A 25,346-nucleotide genomic window follows, 5' to 3' on the forward strand; every position below is an offset into this window, starting at 1 on the left:
CTCAAACAGACTTGGTATTGCTTGTCATTTCCTCAGAGTATGATGTCATACTCCTCAGGGGGATGAGCTGGCCAATCAGCGGTCTACTCTGTCTATTGACTATTTTTTATGACTGGTATATGCCCACACCATTCTGTTGTTGGGGTGTATGAGTGTGTAAATGTGTATATGTGGGGGGTGTATGAGTGTATATGTGTATGTGGGGGTGTATGAGTGTGTATGTGTGTGGGGGTGTATGAGTGTGTATATGGGGGGGTATATGAGTGTGTATGTGTGGGGGGGTGTATGAGTGTGTATATGTGGGGGGGGTGTATGAGTGTGTGTGGGGGGGTGTATGAGTGTGTATGTGTGGTGGAGTGTATGAGTGTGTGTGTGTGTGTGTGGGGGGGTGTATGAGTGTGTATGTGTGGGGGGGTGTATGAGTGTGTATGTGTGGGGGGTGTATGAGTGTATGCGTGGGGGGAGGTATGAGTGTGTATGTGTGGGGGGAGGTATGAGTGTGTGTGGGGGGGGGGTGTATGAGTGTGTATGTGTGGGGGGGTGTATGAGTGTGTATGTGTGGGGGTGTATGAATGTGTATGTGTGGGGGGGTGTATGAGTGTGTATGTGTGGGGGGTGTATGAATGTGTATGTGTGGGGGGGTGTATGAGTGTGTATGTGTGGGGGGGTGTATGAGTGTGTATGTGTGGGGGGGTGTATGAGTGTATGCGTGGGGGGGTGTATGAGTGTGTATGTGTGGGGGTAGGTATGAGTCTGTGTGTGAGGGGTGTATGAGTGTGTATGTGTGGTGGGGTGTATGAGTGTGTATGTGTGGTGGGGTGTATGAGTGTGTGTGCGGGGGTGTATAAGTGTGTATGTGTGTGTGGGGGGGTGTATGAAGTGTGTATGTGTGTGTGGGGGGTGTATGAGTGTGTATGAGTGTATGTGGGGGTGTATGAGTGTGTATGGGGGGGGTCCGTTGTGTTGCAGCATTGGGATTGTATGTGTATTAATGTGAGTGGTATTGTAATATTGTTGGTGTGTGTGTGTGTGTGTGTGTGTGTGAGACGTACGCTCGCTGCCGGAGGAGTCCTGGCGGTCAGGTTCTGGGGAGGAGCAGCCACTCTCAGGTTTCTTGGGCTTGTCACTGTGCTTGTGCTTTCTTTTGGGCCCTGTCACCTACACACACCAAGGACACACACATCAACATAGAGCCACACACACCAGACACCAAATCAACACACACACCACAGAGAAGACGACAAAACCAAAGATACCTACACAAAAACACTCACGCACCGCACACACACGCTTGTACACCTACGAACGAACACACAGAAACTATGTAAATAGCTGCACTTAGGAACAAAACACAGACGCAAACACGCGCACACACACACACACACACACACACACACACACACACACACATAATAACACTTGCATCACATGCTAATCAGTAGCACAGCTGTATGAGGCATGCGAGCGTGCCGATCGGCCACATTCAGTGAAACTCCAAAAACAACCAACAACACAGTCAGTTGCAACTAAAATTAAACTAACCAACCAAATGAACTAACCAACCAAATGAACTAACCAACCAAATGAACTAACCAACCAAGCACCCATTAAAGCCTTTAAAGCGCTCGGAGACATCAACAACCAGCCTTCTTAAAAACGACAACAGAATTATCCACAAATCATCTAAAAAATGACAACAACCAACATGGCGGTAGGTGGTGGGGAAACAGTCAAAACAAAATGGCTGTACGAGACAACAGGCTGGGCAGTGCGGCGCGGCCCACACGGAACAGAAGCAGCCACAGGCGATGGTTGTGAATGGAGCTGGAGAAGACTTTTAGAGCAAGCTGCAGTGGTGGCTGGTGACAAACTGAAGTGGAGGAGGAGGTGTAAAAAAAAAAATCAAGAAGTATAAAAACAACTCAGGGAGCGCTGTTCGGTTGGCCAACCTACCTGGCACTTGCAATTGCCATCCCTCCTGGGGCCCTGGTTACTGAGACTAATTACACTGGCAGAACGTACCATAGGGGTGCGATGCCGCACTTTAGTCTGGATCCAGCCGTCTTTCTCAAACTGAATCATATCATTCAGCGGATCCCACGGCCGGGTGCTGCGGATGGACACACACACACACACACGCACACACACACACACACACACACACACACACACACACACACACACACACACACACACACACACACACACACACACACACACACACACACACACACACGAGAGAACATTACATAAACAGATAATACAGTCTGTTGGTATTGACTACCACAGGTAATGTTATGCCAACATGATGTAATACCAGGTCCATCCACTAGGTGTCACAATCCTCCTGTTGATCAGCTCTGGGGTCAGTTGGCGATGCAGAGACTTGACAGACATTACATACACGGTTTTGATGCTACTTCTTGGTCGTCATAGTAATGGAAGCATTGGCAAACTAATATAGTCTAAGATCTCTATAAACGTCAAATATAACCTCAAGTTTTTCCTGGCTCTGCCTGTCAATAGAGAATTTAGTTACATAACATCTCCACTAGATGGCCCCTCTCCTTTAATATATCAACGTAAGATGCCCCCAGACAGGCATCGAAGGTCAGTCTCACATTTCACCCACTCATGGCTAACATACAAATATCATGGAGATAAGCTGATCCTAGAACTGTAACTTCTACACAACTTCAACTAACGGGTCGCGTACCAAATGGCACCCTATTCCCTATATAGTGCACTACTTTAGACCAGAGCCCTATGGGGAATAGAGTGTGTGAATTGGAGATAAGGAACTCACTCGGCATATCTGTAATGCCATTCTCCGGTGACGGGGTCCTGTTCAAAGAGCCCGGGAGCCCAGTCCTCACACTTGGCCTTGCGCTCGCGGGTTGACTTCCTCTGAGCCTCCTCCAGGATAAACTTCTCATTGGTGGCCTCTGTCTGGTCCTTGTTGTTGATGGCCCTTGTTACATGCTGCCATAACCTGGGAGGACGGAGGGAGAGAGAGAGAGAGAGAGGGGGAGATAGAGAGAGAGAGAGGAAGAGTGAGAGGCGAGAGAGAGAATGATTGAGAGGTTGGAGGTTAGAAAAGTGCATGAAGAGAGAGAGATATAGAGATATAGAGATATATATATATATATATATATATATATATAGAGAGAGAGAGAGAGAGAGAGGTGGGAATGAGAGAGAGGTGGGAAGAAAGATAGTGGGGAGAGAGAGAGAGAGAGAGAGGGGAGAGAGAGTGAGAGAGTGGGGAGAGAGAGAGAGAGAGAGAGGGGAGAGAGAGTGAGAGAGTGGGGAGAGAGAGAGATACAGAGTTACAGACAACAGGGAGCTGATGAGCAGCTTGTTTTAGATACAAAACAAATCCATTTCAATTGTAACTCAGAAGAAGTGAAAAATGCTCTTTTCCTATTTTATTCTCGGTGTGGACTTTCTTCTTCATTACTTGCATTTCAAGTGACTTCCTGTGATGAGTTGAAAAGGAAATGACGAGAACGAATAAAGAGCCAACGAGGGGAAGGAATGAGATGATGAATAGAGGAGAGAGGAGGAATAAAGAGCCAACGAGGGGAAGGAATGAGATGATGAATAGAGGAGAGAGGAGGAATAAAGAGCCAACGAGGGGAAGGAATGAGATGATGAATAGAGGAGAGAGGAGGAATAAAGAGCCAACGAGGGGAAGGAATGAGATGACGAGGGGAGAGAGGAGGAATAAAGAGGGCAGAAAGAAGAGAGTCTGTGGGTCTCTTCATACCTCTCAGACTCATAGTCTCCCTGGTCCTCAGGAGGCACGGTGCAACGTGTGAGTCTGCTCTGACGCAGCTCTGCTGTGGGGTTCCAAAACGTTTCCACCACCCCCGTCTTCTTATCGTTGATGAAGATTTCACTGTCCTGGAGGAGCCCGACACACAGGAAGACCCGGTTAACACAGTTACACCCCCCAACACACACACACAGGAAGACCCGGTTAACACAGTTACACCCCCCAACACACACACACAGGAAGACCCGGTTAACACAGTTACACCCCCCCCAACACACACACACAGGAAGACCCGGTTAACACAGTTACACCCCCCAAACACACACACACAGGAAGACCCAGTTAACACAGTTACACCCCCCAACACACACACACAGGAAGATCCGGTTAACACAGTTACACCCCCCAAACACACACACACAGGAAGACCCGGTTAACACAGTTACACCCCCCAACACACACACACACAGGAAGACCCAGTTAACACAGTTACACCCCCCAACACACACACACAGGAAGACCCGGTTAACACAGTTACACCCCCCCAACACACACACACACACACAGGAAGACCCGGTTAACACAGTTACACCCTCCAAACACACAGGAAGACCCGGTTAACACAGTTACACCCCCCAACACACACACACAGGAAGACCCGGTTAACACAGTTACACCCCCCAACACACACACACACACACACACACACACACAGGAAGACCCGGTGTCATGACTGTCCTGATCAGGTCAGGGTACAGGAGACCACCACCCTACAGATTATCTCCCAAACCCCCAACAGAGGAGGAGAGATCTAGGGGTCTGAAGATGTGGGGGTTTTATGACCCCTCACGCCCATGATAAACCTTAGGCCACAGAGAAATTCCTTTGTCCTCACAATGGAGAACTGGCCTCAGAACATTAAACATGCAATAAAGGGACTTTGGAACAATGGTTTCCGTCAGCCACAATGGTGGTCATGACGAGAGGTGGAATATGAAAATGTATGTAACTTTTGTGTTGTTATTAAAGGTTAAGAGATGACGTTATTATGAAAACATTGTACCTTTAAGAGTTTTCCCAGTATATGCCTGATGTTTATACATTGTACGTTGTGTGGAAAATATCCAAATCAAACAGAATGTTTTGGTAAGGATGAAATGTGAAGTTAGTGTCTAAAATTGGATGTTAGTCAAATCTAGGCCTTGTCCCTTAACTTGGTCCCCCCAGAGAATTGCCCTAAAGGCGGTTACGCCCACTTCTGACCCGAGGGTATAAGACAGGAGAGTGAAGAATTAACATATCAGACTAAGAGACCCCAAGCTGCAGCGAAGGTCCAACAAAGTCAACGAACCCAAAACGAAACACAAGGTTGAAGACAAAGAAATATTTTTCTACACGAGCTACGGACGAGTAGCTGTGTCTAAGCGGGTGAATTCAAGCCGAACCACCCAGCCTCCACTCTCCATTGAATCGTGGTATCTACACCGTTTGAGTCCGAAGCTGTGAGCTCTGAGCTACAGAGCTGTCTGTCCTCAGAAGACCCTTTTCAGATCAAGGGCGAGGGATCAGACCACTAAGCCAAGAAGGACACTGACATCGTGAGGACAACCAGAGAGTTGCGCCGGAGAAGTGCGTCATTTAGAAGCCTAAGCGACCCACGCGGAGCTTCCCACCTGAGACCTCCAACACGTAATTACATCATTATATTCTGACCCATAAGAGCGGCAGTTCGGGGCAAGGCTAGGTTTAAATAAGCATGGCTGACAAATGAACCCATATGTATATTTCTCTTGTGTACTTTCTTTGTTTCTCTCTCTTTTAAATCCCCATTTTGGGTAACACGTGCCATAGTGTGTTGGCCCGTTATACTAAGTCCTAATCAATAGCTAGACTGTGTTTTGTGTATGTGTATTTTTATCATCATTTTAGCTTGCTAGTAAATAAATAATCAACTAAGATTGGTGTGGTAAACTCATTGGTGTAGCCCGGGTTCGTGCAGATTCCCGGATTATGCGACGTTCAGACATGAGACAAGAGGTTGATTAATTTAGCGACTGTTGTAAAATCGATATTCTGATATCCTTTGAGTTAATTTGGGAAATAGAAACTCAATCAAAATAATTTTCCCATGGTGCCCCAGGTTAATGAGTTAATAATTGCTTGATTCATTGCTTAATTCATTTAATCACGCAATTATAAACCGTTAATCATTCGATGAGCAACAGTCGTCACATTAACTAATACAACGTCACGACACCGGTTAACACAGTTACACCCCCCCAACACACACACACACAGGAAGACCCGGTTAACACAGTTACACCCCCCAACACACACACAGGAAGACCCGGTTAACACAGTTACACCACCCAACACACACACAGGAAGACCCGGTTAACACAGTTACACCCCCCCAACACACACACACAGGAAGACCCGGTTAACACAGTTACACCCCCCCCCAACACACACACACACACACAGGAAGACCCGGTTAACACAGTTACACCCCCCAACACACACACAGGAAGACCCGGTTAACACAGTTACACCCCCCCAACACACACACACAGGAAGACCCGGTTAACACAGTTACACCCCCCCCAACACACACACACAGGAAGACCCGGTTAACACAGTTACACCCCCCCAACACACACACACAGGAAGACCCGGTTAACACAGTTACACCCCCCCCCCAACACACACACACAGGAAGACCCGGTTAACACAGTTACATCCCCCAACACACACACACACACACAGGAAGACCCGGTTAACACAGTTACACCCCCCCAACACACACACACACACAGGAAGACCCGGTTAACACAGTTACACCCCCCCAACACACACACACAGGAAGACCCGGTTAACACAGTTACACCCCCCAACACACACACACACACACACACACACACACACAGGAAGACCCGGATAACACAGTTACACCCCCCCAACACACACACACAGGAAGACCCGGTTAACACAGTTACACCCCCCAACACACACACAGGAAGACCCGGTTAACACAGTTACACCCCCCCCAACACACACACACACACACACACACAGGAAGACCCGGTTAACACAGTTACACCCCCCCAACACACACACACAGGAAGACCCGGTTAACACAGTTACCCCCCAACACACACACACACAGGAAGACCCAGTTAACACAGTTACATCCCCCCCAACACACACACACAGGAAGACCCGGTTAACACAGTTACACCCCCCCAACACACACACACACACAGGAAGACCCGGTTAACACAGTTACACCCCCCCCAACACACACACACAGGAAGACCCGGTTAACACAGTTACACCCCCCAACACACACACAGGAAGACCCGGTTAACACAGTTACACCCCCCCAACACACACACACACACAGGAAGACCCGGTTAACACAGTTACACCCCCCCCAACACACACACAGGAAGACCCGGTTAACACAGTTACACCCCCCCAACACACACACACAGGAAGACCCGGTTAACACAGTTACACCCACCAACACACACACAGGAAGACCCGGTTAACACAGTTACACCCCTCCAACACACACACACAGGAAGACCCGGTTAACACAGTTACACCCCCCCAACACACACACACACACACACACACACACACACACACACACACACACACACACACACACACACACACACACACACACACACACAGGAAGATCCGGTTAACACAGTTACACCCCCCAACACACACACAGGAAGACCCGGTTAACACAGTTACACCCCCCCAACACACACACACAGGAAGACCCGGTTAACACAGTTACACCCCCCCCCAACACACACACACGCTGACATCCTGTTATCTGACAACAACCACTGCTTCTTATTACACACCAAAGTGTTCCATCACCCTGACCTACCAAAACAACCTGGCTATGTGCCCTGGTCAAAAGTAGTGTACTATATGGGGAATAGGGTGACTTTATGGATGGAGGCAGTGTTAGTGATGTTTAGGTACAGCTAATCTGACTCAGACACACACACACACACACACACACACACACACACACACACACACACACACACACACACACACACACACACACACACACACACACACACACGTTATTCCCGAGAACCCGATGACACTAATGGCATAGAGCTGGCCGGGGTAATTACCCAGAAAGCCAGGGGAAGGTGTGAGATAGAATGACTGAGGTGAAAGTTATGCAGAGGAGTGGTCGGTTCTAGCATTGACCCATTATCTGTCTGTCAGTCTGTGTCTGTCAGTCTGTGTCTGTCTGTCTGTCTGTCAGTATGTGTCTGTCTGTCTGCCAGTCTGTGTCTGGCTGTCTGTCAGTCCGTGCCTGTCTGTCTGTCTGTCACTCTGTGTCCGTCTGTCTGTATCTGTCAGTCTGTCTGTCTGTCCGTCCGTCCGTCCGTCCGTCCATCCATCCGCCTGTCTGTCAGTCCGTGCCTGTCGTCTGTCTGTCAGTCTGTCTGTCATCTGTTTTTGTCTGTCTGTCTGTTGGTCTGTGTCTGTCTGTTGGTCTGTGTCTGTCGGTCTGTGTCTGTCTGTCAGTCCGTGCCTGTCGCCTGTCAGTCCGTGTCGGTTGTCTGTCAGTCAGTCAGTCTGTCAATCAGTCTGTCAGTCAGTCAGGTTTTGTCTGTCATCTGTCAGTCTGCCTGTCTTATGTCTGTCAGTCTGTGCCTGTCACCTGTCAGTGTCTGTCTGTCTGTCTGTCTGAGGCCCAGCTTGGAGACAACACAGTAAAAGCCAGCTGGATCCAGCAGAAACCCAAATAACAAAAGATATTGATGATGATATACTGTGTACGCAGCCTGTCACCATGACAAACTAACAGATATTGATGATGATGATGATATACTGTGTACGCAGCCTGTCACCATGACAAACTAACAGATATTGATGATGATATACTGTGTACGCAGCCTGTCACCATGACAAACTAACAGATATTGATGATGATATACTGTGTACGCAGCCTGTCACCATGACAAACTAACAGATATTGATGATGATATACTGTGTACGCAGCCTGTCACCCTGACAAACTAACAGATATTGATGATGATATACTGTGTACGCAGCCTGTCACCATGACAAACTAACAGATATTGATGATGATGATGATATACTGTGTACGCAGCCTGTCACCATGACAAACTAACAGATATTGATGATGATATACTGTGTACGCAGCCTGTCATCCTGACAAACTAACAGATATTGATGATGATATACTGTGTACGCAGCCTGTCACCCTGACAAACTAACAGATATTGATGATGATATACTGTGTACGCAGCCTGTCACCATGACAAACTAACAGATATTGATGATGATATACTGTGTACGCAGCCTGTCACCCTGACAAACTAACAGATATTGATGATGATATACTGTGTACGCAGCCTGTCACCATGACAAACTAACAGATATTGATGATGATATACTGTGTACGCAGCCTGTCACCATGACAAACTAACAGATATTGATGATGATATACTGTGTACGCAGCCTGTCACCATTACAAACTAACAGATATTGATGATGATATACTGTGTACGCAGCCTGTCACCATGACAAACTAACAGATATTGATATTGATGATGATATACTGTGTACGCAGCCTGTCACCATGACAAACTAACAGATATTGATGATGATAGACTGTGTACGCAGCCTGTCACCATGACAAACTAACAGATATTGATGATGATATACTGTGTACGCAGCCTGTCACCATGACAAACTAACAGATATTGATGATGATATACTGTGTACGCAGCCTGTCACCCTGACAAACTAACAGATATTGATGATGATATACTGTGTACGCAGCCTGTCACCATGACAAACTAACAGATATTGATATTGATGATGATATACTGTGTACGCAGCCTGTCACCATGACAAACTAACAGATATTGATGATGATATACTGTGTACACAGCCTGTCACCATGACAAACTAACAGATATTGATGATGATATACTGTGTACGCAGCCTGTCAACATGACAAACTAACAGATATTGATGATGATATACTGTGTACGCAGCCTGTCACCCTGACAAACTAACAGATATTGATGATGATATACTGTGTACGCAGCCTGTCACCCTGACAAACTAACAGATATTGATGATGATATACTGTGTACGCAGCCTGTCACCCTGACAAACTAACAGATATTGATGATGATATACTGTGTACGCAGCCTGTCAACATGACAAACTAACAGATATTGATGATGATATACTATGTACGCAGCCTGTCACCATGACAAACTAACAGATATTGATGATGATATACTGTGTACGCAGCCTGTCAACATGACAAACTAACAGATATTGATGATGATGATGATGATATACTATGTACGCAGCCTGTCACCCTGACAAACTAACAGATATTGATGATGATATACTGTGTACGCAGCCTGTCAACATGACAAACTAACAGATATTGATGATGATATACTATGTACGCAGCCTGTCACCATGACAAACTAACAGATATTGATGATGATATACTGTGTACGCAGCCTGTCAACATGACAAACTAACAGATATTGATGATGATGATGATGATATACTATGTACGCAGCCTGTCACCCTGACAAACTAACAGATATTGATGATGATATACTGTGTACGCAGCCTGTCAACATGACAAACTAACAGATATTGATGATGATGATGATGATATACTATGTACGCAGCCTGTCACCCTGACAAACTAACAGATATTGATGATGATATACTGTGTACGCAGCCTGTCAACATGACAAACTAACAGATATTGATGATGATGATGATATACTATGTACGCAGCCTGTCACCCTGACAAACTAACAGATATTGATGATGATATACTGTGTACGCAGCCTGTCACCCTGACAAACTAACAGATATTGATGATGATATATTGTGTAAGCAGCCTGTCACCCTGACAAACTAACAGATATTGATGATGATATACTGTGTACGCAGCCTGTCACCATGACAAACTAACAGATATTGATGATGATATACTGTGTACGCAGCCTGTCACCCTTACAAACTAACAGATATTGATGATGATATACTGTGTACGCAGCCTGTCACCATGACAAACTAACAGATATTGATGATGATATACTGTGTACGCAGCCTGTCAACATGACAAACTAACAGATATTGATGATGATATACTGTGTACGCAGCCTGTCACCATGACAAACTAACAGATATTGATGATGATGATGATATACTGTGTACGCAGCCTGTCACCCTGACAAAGTAACAGATATTGATGATGATATACTGTGTACGCAGCCTGTCACCATGACAAACTAACAGATATTGATGATGATGATGATATACTGTGTACGCAGCCTGTCACCATGACAAACTAACAGATATTGATGATGATATACTGTGTACGCAGCCTGTCACCCTGACAAACTAACAGATATTGATATTGATGATGATATACTGTGTACGCAGCCTGTCACCATGACAAACTAACAGATATTGATGATGATGATGATATACTGTGTACGCAGCCTGTCACCATGACAAACTAACAGATATTGATGATGATATACTGTGTACGCAGCCTGTCACCATGACAAACTAACAGATATTGATGATGATATACTGTGTACGCAGCCTGTCACCCTGACAAACTAACAGATATTGATGATGATGATGATATACTGTGTACGCAGCCTGTCACCCTGACAAACTAACAGATATTGATGATGATATACTGTGTACGCAGCCTGTCACCATGACAAACTAACAGATATTGATATTGATGATGATATACTGTGTACGCAGCCTGTCACCATGACAAACTAACAGATATTGATGATGATGATGATATACTGTGTACGCAGCCTGTCACCATGACAAACTAACAGATATTGATGATGATGATGATGATATACTGTGTACGCAGCCTGTCACCATGACAAACTAACAGATATTGATGATGATATACTGTGTACGCAGCCTGTCACCATGACAAACTAACAGATATTAATGATGATGATGATATAGTGTGTACGCAGCCTGTCACCATGACAAACTAACAGATATTGATGATGATATACTGTGTACGCAGCCTGTCACCCTGACAAACTAACAGATATTGATGATGATATACTGTGTACGCAGCCTGTCACCATGACAAACTAACAGATATTGATGATGATGATGATATACTGTGTACGCAGCCTGTCACCATGACAAACTAACAGATATTGATGTTGATATACTGTGTACGCAGCCTGTCACCCTGACAAACTAACAGATATTGATATTGATGATGATATACTGTGTACGCAGCCTGTCACCATGACAAACTAACAGATATTGATGATGATGATGATATACTGTGTACGCAGCCTGTCACCATGACAAACTAACAGATATTGATGATGATATACTGTGTACGCAGCCTGTCACCCTGACAAACTAACAGATATTGATGATGATATACTGTGTGCGCAGCCTGTCACCATGACAAACTAACAGATATTGATGATGATATACTGTGTACGCAGCCTGTCACCCTGACAAACTAACAGATATTGATGATGATATACTGTGTACGCAGCCTGTCACCATGACAAACTAACAGATATTGATGATGATGATGATATACTGTGTACGCAGCCTGTCACCCTGACAAAGTAACAGATATTGATGATGATATACTGTGTACGCAGCCTGTCACCATGACAAACTAACAGATATTGATGATGATGATGATATACTGTGTACGCAGCCTGTCACCATGACAAACTAACAGATATTGATGATGATATACTGTGTACGCAGCCTGTCACCCTGACAAACTAACAGATATTGATGATGATATACTGTGTACGCAGCCTGTCACCCTGACAAACTAACAGATATTGATGATGATGATGATATACTGTGTACGCAGCCTGTCACCCTGACAAACTAACAGATATTGATGATGATATACTGTGTACGCAGCCTGTCACCATGACAAACTAACAGATATTGATATTGATGATGATATACTGTGTACGCAGCCTGTCACCATGACAAACTAACAGATATTGATGATGATGATGATATACTGTGTACGCAGCCTGTCACCATGACAAACTAACAGATATTGATGATGATGATGATGATATACTGTGTACGCAGCCTGTCACCATGACAAACTAACAGATATTGATGATGATATACTGTGTACGCAGCCTGTCACCATGACAAACTAACAGATATTGATGATGATATACTGTGTACGCAGCCTGTCACCCTGACAAACTAACAGTCTCAGCACGTATTCAACAGTGTCTCTGGCCTTTGGTGCAGAAAACAGCCCATTTTACATTTAATTGGTGACTTAAATCTACATACAGTTTGGATGCATTAAGCAGGTAGGTAAAAGTGCATGTTCGGTGGCCTCCATTAAAACTTCATCAAGGTCAGGTCTCCTGACATAATCAAAGTCAGTTTGACCTTTGGGGTGGAAAATAACAACTTTCCATACTTCGAAACCTTAAAAAAAAATGTATATGCATGTGGGCTAGGGGGCAGTATTCCGAAGTTCGGATGACTGACGTGCCCAAAGTAAACTGCCTGTTACTCAAGCCCAGAAGCAAGGATATGCATATCATTGGTAGCATTGGATAGAAAACACTCTGAAGTTTCTAAAATGTTTAAAATAATGTCTGTGAGTATAAAATAACTGATATGGCAGGCAACAACCCGAGGAGAATACATTCGGAAATTGTTTTTTTTGAGGTCACCACCCATTCAAATGCTTGTCTATGGGATATTCAAAGGAATTCCTCCCAGATTGCAGTTCCTATGGCTTCCACTAGATGTCAACAGTCTTTAGAAAGGGATTCAGGCTTGTTTTTTGAAAAATTAGTTAGTAATTGTAGTTTTTCAAGGTGCTTTCATTTTGGACTGTAGTCTTGTGGCGCGCGTGGATGAGGGCGCGCACTTCGTTATTTATCTCCGGAATTGAACATACTACATTCCGTGTTAAATGTTATCGTTTACTTACATATTAGGGTACCTGAGGATTGATTAGAAACGTTGTTTGACTTGCTTGGATGAAGTTTATTTGTAACTTTTGGGATTCCTTTGTATACATGTTGAACGAGTGGAACGGGTGGATTACTGAATCAAACACGCCAACTAAACTAACTTTTTGGGGATATAAAGAAGGACTTTATCGGACAAAACGACCATTTGTTGTGTAACTGGGACCCTTGGGACTGCAAACAGAGGAAGATCTTCAAAAGGTAAGTGATTTATTTTATCGCTATTTCTGACTTTTGTGACGCCTCTGCTGGTTTGGAAAATGTTTTTAATGCTTTTGTATGTGGGGCGCTGCTCTCAGATAATGGCATGGTATGCTTTCGCCGTAAAGCCTTTCTGAAATCTGACAAATGGGTTGGATTAACAAGAAGTTAAGCTTTTGAACGTTTAATATTACAATTTATGTATTTTGAATTTGCGCCCTGCAATTTCACCGGATGTCGTCGAGGTGGGTCACTAGCGCCCCACTTAGCCCAAAGAGGTTTTAAAGAGAAGTGTAGGGTTGTGTTCATTAGGGCACCAACGTTTGCAACGGAAAACGAAAATAAGCATTTCTCGTCCCAAACTGTTTGTCAGTTTTCCTTCTGTTTTCCTTCTGTTGGTAGAGCATGGTGTTTGCAACGCCAGCATGGTGTGTGCAACGCCAGGGTTGTGGGTTCGATTCCCACGGGGGGCCAGTACAAAAAAAATAATAAAAAATGTATGAAATGTATGCATTCACTACTGTAAGTCGCTCTGGATAAGAGCGTCTGCTAAATGACTAAAATGTAAAATGTAACTTACCCAGTGTCCCTCCAGCGTAGCCAGCACCTCCTTCCCCAGCTTGATCTTTCCAGAGACCTGGTTTACACTGTCATTGTTACCCAAGAACGGCTGAAAAGAGACGGGGAGGGTGACGCTTTATGTTACAGCCCTGTTTAACCTGGTTCTTACCTGGTATTTACATGGCATCAAAGTGGAGACATGGTAACCATGTTACATGGCACCAATGTATCAATTCTGGTAATGACCTCATAGAATCCAACAGTTTTGGTAACTACCTGGTACCAAATGGGACATATTGATGCTTGTGTCTCAAAAGAAACAACTGTGTACATAGCTACTAATCTAACTATACTATTACTCTAGGTAGCTACCACTTCAACAAGTACTATCTAAGTATTACCTGGTAAGTAGAAGGCTGTAAAATAAAGTGTTCCAGAAAGGAGTATTCATCACATTGGTATTGGTGTTTTGAAGTTCAAGATGCAGCACAGGGGTGGGTCAGGCAACCCTCCTCTCGGCTAGGTACTGGGTATGCAGGCTTTTGTTCCAACCCCACTTTAAAACACCTGATTCAGCTAATCAAGGTCCTGTTGAGCAGCTAATTAGTAGAATCAGTGTGTGCTCCATTGGGGCTGGAGTAAAAGCCTGCAGGTGGGTCCTGTAGCTCTCCAAGATGAGAGTTGCCCCCCCTCCCATCTAGAGCTTGATTAGAGTTTCAAGCACTTAAACTGCCTAATGCAGTTTGAAGCTTTTGTTCATTAAAGACTAAAAGTTAAATGATTGTAGCTAAAGAACACGTTATTTCCTCCTACCTTGAGTTTGAACTCGAGCTGGGCACTGTATCCTGTCTTCTCACAGGCAATGGTGATCTGGCCTGCCAGCTCCAGAGTCATGGTGCCATACAGGATGCCTGAGAGAGGGAGGGTAGTTAGTATACACTACAGTAGAGATGGTACCCTACAGAGGGAGGATAGTTAGTATACACTACAGTAGAGATGGTACCCTACAGAGGGAGGATAGTTAGTATACACTACAATAGAGATGGTACCCTACAGAGGGAGGATAGTTAGTATACACTACAGTAGAGATGGTACCCTACAGAGGGAGGATAGTTAGTATACACTACAATAGAGATGGTACCCTACAGAGGGAGGATAGTTAGTATACACTACAGTAGAGATGGTACCCTACAGAGGGGGGATAGTTAGTATACACTACAGTAGAGATGGTACCCTACAGAGGGAGGATAGTTAGTATACACTACAGTAGAGATGGTACCCTACAGAGGGAGGATAGTTAGTATACACTACAATAGAGATGGTACCCTACAGAGGGAGGATAGTTAGTATACACTACAGTAGAGATGGTACCCTACAGAGGGGGGATAGTTAGTATACACTACAGTAGAGATGGTACCCTACAGAGGGAGGATAGTTAGTATACACTACAGTAGAGATGGTGTTCTACAGAGGGAGGATAGTTAGTATACACTACAGTAGAGATGGTACCCTACAGAGGGAGGATAGTTAGTATACACTACAGTAGAGATGGTACCCTACAGAGGGAGGATAGTTAGTATACACTACAGTAGAGATGGTACCCTACAGAGGGAGGATAGTTAGTATACACTACAGTAGAGATGGTACCCTACAGAGGGAGGATAGTTAGTATACACTACAGTAGAGATGGTACCCTACAGAGGGAGGATAGTTAGTATACACTACAGTAGAGATGGTACCCTACAGAGGGAGGATAGTTAGTATACACTACAGTAGAGATGGTACCCTACAGAGGGAGGATAGTTAGTATACACTACAGTGGTGTGCAGTGTAAGGATTTATTCCATTTTATTGAATTCCATTCAGGAAGTAAACTGACACTCTGATTCCAATGTTCCTTTCATATTGACAGAAGTGAAATGGTATTGACCCAACCCTGGTAGTGTGTGAATCAGGACCGATTCAGTTAGTACTGAAGTATATTCCAGTACTACAGACTATCCAGTCAGTCTGTATGACTAGAGAAGTCATGCTGAATCTACTTCCCATGTAGAAGAAATGGACGAGTTGCTTCAGGGTTGGGCTCAAGGCAGTCAATTCAGGAAGTGATTTGAATTTAAAATCCAAAATGTTTAATACTTCTGACATAAACAGCTTCTCCTTTTCAGATTATTAAGAAGTCATTAAAAAAAGAGATTGACTCTTTTTAATTATTGATTTCTAATTTCAGTTTACTTCCTGAATTGACTTCAATTTGAATTGAGCCCAACCCTGGTAAGCTTGCAAAGAACATTAGGCGGGCATATATAATTCTATGGGTATTAATGTAAAAGAGGTCAGACCTTAATGTAATGTGTGTTGCTTTCACAGTAAGACTCCAGCCAGTAAGAGGTCAGACCTTAATGTAATGTGTGTTTCTTTCACAGTAAGACTCCAGTCAGTAAAAGAGGTCAGACCTTAATGTAATGTGTGTTGCTTTCACAGTAAGACTCCAGTCAGTAAAAGAGGTCAGACCTTAATGTAATGTGTGTTGCTTTCACAGTAAGACTCCAGTCAGTAAAAGAGGTCAGACCTTAATGTAATGTGTGTTGCTTTCACAGTAAGACTCCAGTCAGTAAAAGAGGTCAGACCTTAATGTAATGTGTGTTTCTTTCACAGTAAGACTCCAGTCAGTAAAAGAGGTCAGACCTTAATGTAATGTGTGTTGCTTTCACAGTAAGACTCCAGTCAGTAAAAGAGGTCAGACCTTAATGTAATGTGTGTTGCTTTCACAGTAAGACTCCAGTCAGTAAAAGAGGTCAGACCTTAATGTAATGTGTGTTGCTTTCACAGTAAGACTCCAGTCAGTAAAAGAGGTCAGACCTTAATGTAATGTGTGTTTCTTTCACAGTAAGACTCCAGTCAGTAAAAGAGGTCAGACCTTAATGTAATGTGTGTTGCTTTCACAGTAAGACTCCAGTCAGTAAAAGAGGTCAGACCTTAATGTAATGTGTGTTGCTTTCACAGTAAGACTCCAGTCAGTAAAAGAGGTCAGACCTTAATGTAATGTGTGTTGCTTTCACAGTAAGACTCCAGTCAGTAAAAGAGGTCAGACCTTAATGTAATGTGTGTTGCTTTCACAGTAAGACTCCAGTCAGTAAAAGAGGTCAGACCTTAATGTAATGTGTGTTTCTTTCACAGTAAGACTCCAGTCAGTAAAAGAGGTCAGACCTTAATGTAATGTGTGTTGCTTTCACAGTAAGACTCCAGTCAGTAAAAGAGGTCAGACCTTAATGTAATGTGTGTTGCTTTCACAGTAAGACTCCAGTCAGTAAAAGAGGTCAGACCTTAATGTAATGTGTGTTGCTTTCACAGTAAGACTCCAGTCAGTAAAAGAGGTCAGACCTTAATGTAATGTGTGTTGCTTTCACAGTAAGACTCCAGTCAGTAAAAGAGGTCAGACCTTAATGTAATGTGTGTTTCTTTCACAGTAAGACTCCAGTCAGTAAAAGAGGTCAGACCTTAATGTAATGTGTGTTGCTTTCACAGTAAGACTCCAGTCAGTAAAAGAGGTCAGACCTTAATGTAATGTGTGTTGCTTTCACAGTAAGACTCCAGTCAGTAAGAGGTCAGACCTTAATGTAATGTGTGTTGCTTTCACAGTAAGACTCCAGTCAGTAAAAGAGGTCAGACCTTTGCAGTGGGCGTAGGGCATGTTCATGACGTAGTCTTCTCCTCTGTTGAGAAAGGTGAGCCGAGCTTCTCCATCCAATATGGCCGACAGGGAGTTTCCTGCAAAGAGACACATCATCATGACAACACCCAGAAAAGGGTGTTAACACAGATAAAACATTTGTTGGGTGCGCCTTTAAAATGATTATATATATTTTTTTTTCAGCAGAAATGTGTTACCAAAAGTTCTCTTCCCACTGATAATGAGACAGGCCCGACGTATCTATCTACACGCATTTGCTGTTTGGTAGGTGTGTGTGTGTGTGTGTGTGTGTGTGTATGTGTGTGTGTGTGTGTGCATGTGTGTTGTACCGTAGAACTTGGACTTGGCCAGGATGCTTCCGCTGAGACAGAAGCCGTCCTTCCTGTTACTGACGTAGAACGCCGACACTGGAGGATGATGGGACACCTGACAAGGAGAAAAGGTGATTGGTCAATGGTCAGGAGGACAGGTACTGGAAGCTCGCCCTGATCATAGCCACTCTACCAGAAGATGTCATGTTGTAGAGTCTAGACCTTCTGAAAACCTATCACATTCCTTCTTTCACCCATCCACCAACCCGTCCGTCCATCCATCCATCCACCAACCCGTCCGTCCATCCATCCATCCATCCATCCATCCATCCATCCATCCATCCACCAACCGGTCCATCCATCCATCCACCAACCGCTCCATCCATCCATCCATCCATCCACCAACCGGTCCATCCATCCATCCAACCATCCATCAATCCATCCATCCACCAACCTGTCCATCCATCCACCAACCCGTCAATCCATCCATCCATCCACCAACCCGTCCATCCATCCACCCATCCATCCACTAACCCGTCAAACCATCCATCCATCCATCCATCCATCCACTAACCCATCCATCCATCCACCATCCACCATCCATCCATCCACCCATCCACTAACCCGTCAAACCATCCATCCATCAATCCATCCATCCACTAACCCGTCAAACCATCCATCCATCCATCCATCCATCCATCGACCCACCAACTCATCCATCCATCCATCCATCCATCCATCCGTACATCCATCCACCAACCCGTCGATCCATACATCCACCAACCAATCCATCCATCCACCAACCCGCGAAACCATCCATCCATCCATCCACCATCCATCCACCATCCATCCATCCATCCATCCATCCATCCATCCATCCATCCATCCAGCAACCCGTCCATCCATCCACCAAGCCGTCCATCCATCCACCAAGCCGTCCATCCATCCATCCATCATCCATCCACCAACCCGTCGATCCATCCATCCATCCACCAACCCGTATATCCATCTACCAAACCGTCCATCCATCCACCAACCCGTCGATCCATCCATCCATCCACCAACCCGTATATCCATCTACCAACCCATCCATTGTTCCATCCATCCACTCCCCCACACATCCATAATTTACATACTAACTACAAAGTGAATCAATTGCTCAAATGTCAGATTAAAAATCCCAACCAGACAATCACATATTAGGGAGCAGTCTCCCCTCCTGGCTCTGTCACCTGTTCAGAAATGTAGAAGGTCTTGCTGTTGGTCTTGCTATGGAGCCACATGCAGCGGTAGGTCTCACCGATGATGGGGTTATATGGCTTCTTCAGTCCCTGGTTTTCAGAAGGAGGAAAAACTGAGCTTTAGATACGTCCGCTGAATGGTAGAGATACCGAGGGACATCTTGTCACATCCACAACAGAGTCGTGTTCATTAGGCACCTAACAGAAGAAATGGACTGAAATTGAGGGACTACCAGGTCCTATCCAGTAACACTTACTTGAATTTAAAAAAAAATGTTTTCCACTGTTTTCCTAATGAACATGACCCTGCTGAAACAGTGATTTTAAGTGAATGTTCTAATCACCTGTGGCTTTTTGTAGAATCCAGAGATATACCACTTCACTACTTTCTTCATCCTGTTGTAGGCATTCTCCTCCACAGCTGCCCTGGAAATGATCAACATCAAATCGCAATGAGGACCTAAATCAAGTTAAAGATACATCTTTGAATATTTGTCTGTATCTTTGGCAGGTCTGACTGTACTGTCCTACTATATAAGACCTTTGATTGGTCAGCTTGGTAGTACTGTCCTACTACAGAAGACCTTTGACTGGTCAGCTTGGTAGTACTGTCCTACTATATAAGACCTTTGATTGGTCAGCTTGGTAGTACTGTCCTACTATATAAGACCTTTGATTGGTCAGCTTGGTAGTACTGTCCTACTAAAGAAGACCTTTGATTGGTCAGCTTGGTAGAACTGTCCTACTATATAAGACCTTTGATTGGTCAGCTTGGTAGTACTGTCCTACTATATAAGACCTTTGATTGGGCAGCTTGGTAGTACTGTCATACTAAATAAGACCTTTGATTGGTCAGCTTGGTAGTACTTTCCTACTATATAAGACCTTAGATTTGATTTGATTACTACCAAGCTATTTCAATGAGAACTTGTTCTCAACTTGCCTACCTGGTTAAATAAAGGTGAAATAAATCAAATAAATAAATAAACATCAGCTGATATCTCAAAGTGCTGTACAGAAACCCAGCCTAAAACCCCAAACAGCAAGCAATGCAGGTGTAGAGGCACGTACTGTCCTACTATATAGATCTTTGATTGGTCAGCTTGGTAGTACTGTCCCAGCAGGCAATACTAGTTAAAATTACATCATTACAACCGGTGTAGTACTGACTCAGAGAGGAAGTCAGCATGGTAGCAGTACTGACTCAGAGAGGAAGTCAGCATGGTAGTAGTACTGACTCAGAGAGGAAGTCAGCATGGTAGTAGTACTGACTCAGAGAGGAAGTCAGCATGGTAGTAGTACTGACTCAGAGAGGAAGTCAGCATGGTAGCAGTACTGACTCAGAGAGGAAGTCAGCATGGTAGCAGTACTGACTCAGAGAGGAAGTCAGCATGGTAGCAGTACTGACTCAGAGAGGAAGTCAGCATGGTAGCAGTACTTACTCAGAGAGGAAGTCAGCATGGTAGTAGTACTGACTCAGAGAGGAAGTCAGCATGGTAGTAGTACTGACTCAGAGAGGAAGTCAGCATGGTATTAGTACTGACTCAGAGAGGAAGTCAGCATGGTAGCAGTACTGACTCAGAGAGGAAGTCAGCATGGTAGTAGTACTTACTCAGAGAGGAAGTCAGCATGGTAGCAGTACTGACTCAGAGAGGAAGTCAGCATGGTAGCAGTACTGACTCAGAGAGGAAGTCAGCATGGTAGCAGTACTGACTCAGAGAGGAAGTCAGCATGTTAGCAGTACTTACTCAGAGAGGAAGTCAGCATGGTAGTAGTACTTACTCAGAGAGGAAGTCAGCATGGTAGTAGTACTGACTCAGAGAGGAAGTCAGCATGGTAGCAGTACTGACTCAGAGAGGAAGTCAGCATGGTAGCAGTACTGACTCAGAGAGGAAGTCAGCATGGTAGTAGTACTTACTCAGAGAGGAAGTCAGCATGGTAGTAGTACTTACTCAGAGAGGAAGTCAGCATGGTAGCAGTACTGACTCAGAGAGGAAGTCAGCATGGTAGTAGTACTTACTCAGAGAGGAAGTCAGCATGGTAGTAGTACTGACTCAGAGAGGAAGTCAGCATGGTAGCAGTACTGACTCAGAGAGGAAGTCAGCATGGTGGCAGTACTTACTCAGAGAGGAAGTCAGCATGGTAGCAGTACTTACTCAGAGAGGAAGTCAGCATGGTAGCAGTACTTACTCAGAGAGGAAGTCAGCATGGTAGTAGTACTGACTCAGAGAGGAAGTCAGCATGGTAGCAGTACTTACTCAGAGAGGAAGTCAGCATGGTAGCAGTACTTACTCAGAGAGGAAGTCAGCATGGTAGTAGTACTGACTCAGAGAGGAAGTCAGCATGGTAGTAGTACTGACTCAGAGAGGAAGTCAGCATGGTAGTAGTACTTACTCAGAGAGGAAGTCTGCATGGTAGTAGTACTGACTCAGAGAGGAAGTCAGCATGGTAGTAGTACTGACTCAGAGAGGAAGTCAGCATGGTAGCAGTACTTACTCAGAGAGGAAGTCAGCATGGTAGTTGTACTTACTCAGAGAGGAAGTCAGCATGGTAGCAGTACTTACTCAGAGAGGAAGTCAGCATGGTAGTAGTACTGACTCAGAGAGGAAGTCAGCATGGTAGCAGTACTTACTCAGAGAGGAAGTCAGCATGGTAGTAGTACTGACTCAGAGAGGAAGTCAGCATGGTAGCAGTACTGACTCAGAGAGGAAGTCAGCATGGTAGTAGTACTGACTCAGAGAGGAAGTCAGCATGGTAGTAGTACTTACTCAGAGAGGAAGTCAGCATGGTAGCAGTACTTACTCAGAGAGGAAGTCAGCATGGTAGTAGTACTGACTCAGAGAGGAAGTCAGCATGGTAGCAGTACTTACTCAGAGAGGAAGTCAGCATGGTAGCAGTACTTACTCAGAGAGGAAGTCAGCATGGTAGTAGTACTGACTCAGAGAGGAAGTCAGCATGGTAGTAGTACTGACTCAGAGAGGAAGTCAGCATGGTAGTAGTACTGACTCAGAGAGGAAGTCAGCATGGTAGCAGTACTTACTCAGAGAGGAAGTCAGCATGGTAGTAGTACTGACTCAGAGAGGAAGTCAGCATGGTAGTAGTACTGACTCAGAGAGGAAGTCAGCATGGTAGCAGTACTTACTCAGAGAGGAAGTCAGCATGGTAGTAGTACTTACTCAGAGAGGAAGTCAGCATGGTAGCAGTACTTACTCAGAGAGGAAGTCAGCATGGTAGTAGTAGTCGGACAGCTTGTCCAGGAAGGAGCGTGGCTCTAGGATGAAGGTGGGCAGGACCACTTTAGACAGGTCCATCCCAGGCCTGACCTGCTTCAGCAGCGTCCAGATCAGAGACTTATTCTCCTCCGACACCGTCTCTGTCTGGGACGCCTCACCAGCCTGGGACACACACATGTAAAGGTTTGGTGATTCACTGTACACACCACACACACTTTCATGTTGAATGAATTCTGGGGTTAGTCCCGACCGGGTCTTGAAGCCGCTTCAGCAACTGTAAAGTCAACATCGTAGCTGTTGCACCAAGAGATCCAAACCTGTTGATGAGGTTGCTAGGTGATGGGCTATGTAAGGTCACAGTATTCACATAGGGTTAGAGAATATACCTATATGATACAAGCACATTATGGAGTTGCTCCGTGATATTATTCAGTATGAACATCTCTCCAGTCTGAAAAACTTCCTCAGTTATCAATCAGTTCATTATTCACATCTCTGGTCTTCCCATTTTAGCATCTGCTGGCTGTTTAATTCGAGCTATCGAAAATGACAATTCTAATTCAGCACAGAACAGCTGGGAGGGATTTCACACAGGCAGGTATACACACGCAAACACTTTCAAATATAATTTCTTCATGCCCTGCCTGTGGCACTTGGCTAAGGCTATATTAATAGTGCTGAAGATTTCATAATCATGAACAAATAATTTACGAAGCTCCATCAAACCTCTAAAGACTTGTTGACAAGTCTAATCCTAATGGAGTACGGTCTTGTCATGTATAACATTCTACATACTGCAGGGGAACTGTGGCAGAAGAGATGGACGTCCTGATTACTAGTCACGTGTAACATTCTACATACTGCAGGGGAACTGTGGCAGAAGAGACGGACGTCCTGATTACTAGTCACGTGTAACATTCTACATACTGCAGGGGAACTGTGGCAGAAGAGACGGACGTCCTGATTACTAGTCACGTGTAACATTCTACATACTGCAGGGGAACTGTGGCAGAAGAGATGGACGTCCTGATTACTAGTCACGTGTAACATTCTACATACTGCAGGGGAACTGTGGCAGAAGAGATGGACGTCCTGATTACTAGTCACGTGTAACATTCTACATACTGCAGGGGAACTGTGGCAGAAGAGACGGACGTCCTGATTACTAGTCACGTGTAACATTCTACATACTGCAGGGGAACTGTGGCAGAAGAGACGGACGTCCTGATTACTAGTCACGTGTAACATTCTACATACTGCAGGGGAACTGTGGCAGAAGAGACGGACGTCCTGATTACTAGTCACGTGTAACATTCTACATACTGCAGGGGAACTGTGGCAGAAGAGACGGACGTCCTGATTACTAGTCACGTGTAACATTCTACATACTGCAGGGGAACTGTGGCAGAAGAGACGGACGTCCTGATTACTAGTCACGTGTAACATTCTACATACTGCAGGGGAACTGTGGCAGAAGAGATGGACGTCCTGATTACTAGTCACGTGTAACATTCTACATACTGCAGGGGAACTGTGGCAGAAGAGACGGACGTCCTGATTACTAGTCACGTGTAACATTCTACATACTGCAGGGGAACTGTGGCAGAAGAGACGGACGTCCTGATTACTAGTCACGTGTAACATTCTACATACTGCAGGGGAACTGTGGCAGAAGAGAGGGACGTCCTGATTACTAGTCACGTAATTTAGGTTCCAACGTGTCAGACTAAAATACGTTAGACAATGGGACATAAGACAGTGATAGAGGGTTAGAGAGAGATCACAGACAGGTTGATTTAGGGGCTGTCTGAGGCTTCACTCTGATGACTGCTGCCCACACACACCACTCTTGATCGACGCCTCGACTGCTCCTTTCACTTCTCTTTCAACCAGCGTGGCGGCAGCTAGCATAGCGGTTAAGGCTGTTGGGCCAGTAACTGAAAGGTCTCTGGTTCGAATCCTCAAGCTGGCAAGGTGGAAAAATCTGCCGTTCTGCCCTTGAGCAAGGCAGTTAACCCCTAACAACTACTCCCCGGGCGCCGATGATGTCGATTAAGGCAGCCCCCCCGCATCTCTCTGATTCAGATGGGCCGGGTTAAATTCATTCAGTCCCCAGTATCATCTAACTCTTCCTCATTTTAAACCAAGGTTTATCAAGTGTTCCCACTGTGTTCAAAGAAATGCCACTCGTTTTCTCTTAAGTATATTCTCTGAGGCCTTGAATCTTAAA

At 44.8% G+C, this 25,346-nt stretch overlaps 1 protein-coding gene across 1 annotated transcript in view; it reads right to left on the reverse strand.

Annotated features, from left to right (window-relative positions):
• LOC115199156 (oxysterol-binding protein-related protein 8) overlaps positions 1–25,346 on the reverse strand; it is a gene marked incomplete in the record, with an annotated part of 77,436 nt that overhangs the window by 1,777 nt on the left and 50,313 nt on the right. Inside the window, 11 exon segments of the mRNA XM_029761770.1 lie at positions 1,053–1,158; positions 1,954–2,110; positions 2,807–2,992; positions 3,770–3,906; positions 14,657–14,746; positions 15,451–15,548; positions 18,310–18,408; positions 18,661–18,757; positions 19,875–19,973; positions 20,228–20,309; positions 23,094–23,278. Of these exon segments, the coding sequence (XP_029617630.1) occupies positions 1,053–1,158; positions 1,954–2,110; positions 2,807–2,992; positions 3,770–3,906; positions 14,657–14,746; positions 15,451–15,548; positions 18,310–18,408; positions 18,661–18,757; positions 19,875–19,973; positions 20,228–20,309; positions 23,094–23,278 (1,336 nt within the window).

The sequence above is a fragment of the Salmo trutta genome, chromosome 8, assembly GCF_901001165.1.
Source record: "Salmo trutta chromosome 8, fSalTru1.1, whole genome shotgun sequence".
NCBI classification, from domain to species: Eukaryota; Metazoa; Chordata; class Actinopteri; order Salmoniformes; family Salmonidae; genus Salmo; species Salmo trutta.